At 42.3% G+C, this 2,500-nt stretch overlaps 1 protein-coding gene across 1 annotated transcript in view; it reads right to left on the bottom strand.

Annotated features, from left to right (window-relative positions):
- Positions 1-303: 303 nt before the first annotated feature.
- Positions 304-2,500, bottom strand: part of LOC144974691 (uncharacterized) — a 13,274-nt gene continuing 11,077 nt past the window's right edge. Inside the window, exon 5 of the mRNA XM_078917831.1 lies at positions 304-1,151. Coding sequence (XP_078773957.1) covers positions 975-1,151 — 177 coding nt within the window. The 3' untranslated portion in view covers positions 304-974. The remainder of the gene's footprint in view (positions 1,152-2,500) is intronic.

Below are 2,500 nucleotides of genomic sequence, written 5' to 3'. Positions count from 1 at the left end.
TCTCTTTCTATATATATATATATATATATATATATATATATATATATATATATAATATATATATAATATATATAAGAGAGAGAGAGAGAGAGAGAGAGAGAGAGAGAGAGATGATAAGATTTAATATGTTAAGATGATAAGGATAAACTTTATTAGCACTAAGAGGAAATTATATTGGTTTCTTTTTTGTTGTTATTGTTGTTGTTTGTTTGTTTGTTTTGTGTGTGTGTGGGGGGGGGGGGGGGTTATGGACACGTCATGACTCTTACCAAAATAATAACATGAGAGAAAAAACCAATGATAGTGTAAATTCAAGTGAATATTTATTCATCTAGCAATCACAGAAAAATTCAGACCAACACGCACACGCACACGCACACACACACACACGTTCACACACAAACACTTATACACATAACCACGTACACACACACACACACACACACACAACGCACACACACACATACACACACACATAAAATCAGACTAACAGACTTAATTTGAGCTTTAGATAGCGCGATATTAAACAAAACTTGCTTGGAGCGCTTTACAAGGGGTCCCTGGCCAACAGCAATAATTAACATATAGGACAGGACATGACGCCTGTTATGCGATATTACAATTTTTTCGGACAAAGACAACGCTGGTAACGGAAGGGTACTCATTTTACACCTGGCTGAGTACGGTGAGAGAATGTGAGTAAAGAGTCTTTTCTGAAAACGAGCGTCATACAACAAAGCCGCACATAAACTTATTATAATAAATGAGTTAATGATTGAATGAATGCATAAATAAATCAGTATATATATATCAATTGACTTTAAGAGTATATTGTAGGTTCAGTTCTATAAAATATTCTATTTTTAGTAATTACGTAAATTCTAATTTTAGTAGGAGTACAAATAGGCTCCCGCGCTATTAGCAGTAGTAGGCCAAGCCTAATCTAAAATAAATACATCGCCATAGTTATCGGTCTAGCCGGATTCTTCATTGGTTTGGGCAGTTGGTGTGCCAGACTGAAGGATAAGCTTGTTCCTTGGATACTTCCAGAGCTGTTCTCTCATTTGATGCACTAGGTAAGGTGAGGGCAGGGGCAGGCGAGGTCTCTCTGTGCTGCCCTTCGTGTAGGGGAACCCCCAAGCCATGGGATCCTGAAAAGGATAATGTTTGTAAGCGGATGGTTATAGGGAATGAGATTAGCGAAAGAGTAGCGTCCCTTGATTGGACGTCACCGGCGGAAAAGTTATTAGAGAGAGAACGTCATGTTGGTTGTGCGCATGCGTCTCTCGTCCTCGCTTCCGGTGAAAGCGCACGAGACACTTCACCGAAATCGAGGACGAGAGAGACGCATGCGCAAAACCATTTTGACGTTCTCTCTGTAAGGTGACGTCCAATCAAGGGACGCTACTCTTCCGCTAATCTCATTCCCTATTAAGAGAACATTAATAATGAACCTGAGATGAAGTGAGTAGGAAAGTGCCAGAAGACAATAGAGAATAAAAATTTTCGCGGCGGTGATGGGGGTTTGAACCCGCGACCTTACTGGTACGACAACTCCGCCTGGCCGGGGAGAGCGTGACTCTACCGTATGAGCTATCCACGATCTCACTATCACTTTCCTACTCACTCCATCTCTTGTTGTAACAATATAAGTGCCCGCGCCACCCACTTTTCTGAATTAATCATAAATCTGGAGATTTAATTTTAAGGCTTTGAAAAAAAAAAGACTCTAAAACATTCCCTGACCTGGTGAAGAATGAGGACCTGGGTGTCAACAGCGTTGACTCTCTCTCTCTCTCTCTCTCTCTCTCTCTCTCTCTCTCTCTCTCTCTCTCTCTCTCTCTCTCTCTCTAAACAACAACAACAACAAATGTAACACATCTCGTACTACACGTTAGGTCTTTGCTCTTGGCTCGTGCTCTGCAGCTTTGAGCACATCAAGATATAAGTGGACTTTTTATTTCACCTTTAGACATGTCTTCGGCAGCGGGGCTCAGCTGTACGGTCTTTGCATCGTACCTGAAAGGTACCGAGTTCGATCACCCGCCACTGCGCTGTGTGACCTTGAGCAAGTCATCACGCCCTAGTTCAATTTGCGGCGCTGCTCTGTGGCTGAGTCTTCCCTTGGAATAGACTCTAGAGACAAATTTACCCTATGGGAAGAATAAAGGGGAATTTTCTTTTCTTTCTTGTTTCATACATAGGATGGTGGATAGCTTAATTTGCTCACCAATTATAGAGAGTTCGCGGGATTTGTTAGCCAGTCTAGTCTCGTTGTAGTTCTTACGGAAGTCAGGAGAGAGGAGCGCACGATTGATACTAAGTTTGAAAGCCATATTTTAGTGTCGCTAGATAGCTCGGTCGGTTGTGCGACCGCTCGCTGTCCTCTCTCTCTCTCTCTCTCTCTCTCTCTCTCTCTCTCTCTCTCTCTCTCTCTCTGCCAGGCGGAGGGTGTCGCATCAATTGGATCCTGAGTTTAGCTCTGACCCCGTGACTTTTG

Source organism: Berghia stephanieae, chromosome 6, assembly GCF_034508935.2.
Source record: "Berghia stephanieae isolate SIO BIC M18660-M18661 chromosome 6, UCSD_Bste_1.3, whole genome shotgun sequence".
In the NCBI taxonomy this organism is placed as follows: domain Eukaryota; kingdom Metazoa; phylum Mollusca; class Gastropoda; order Nudibranchia; family Aeolidiidae; genus Berghia; species Berghia stephanieae.
This window is presented reverse-complemented; position numbering and strand designations above follow the sequence as displayed.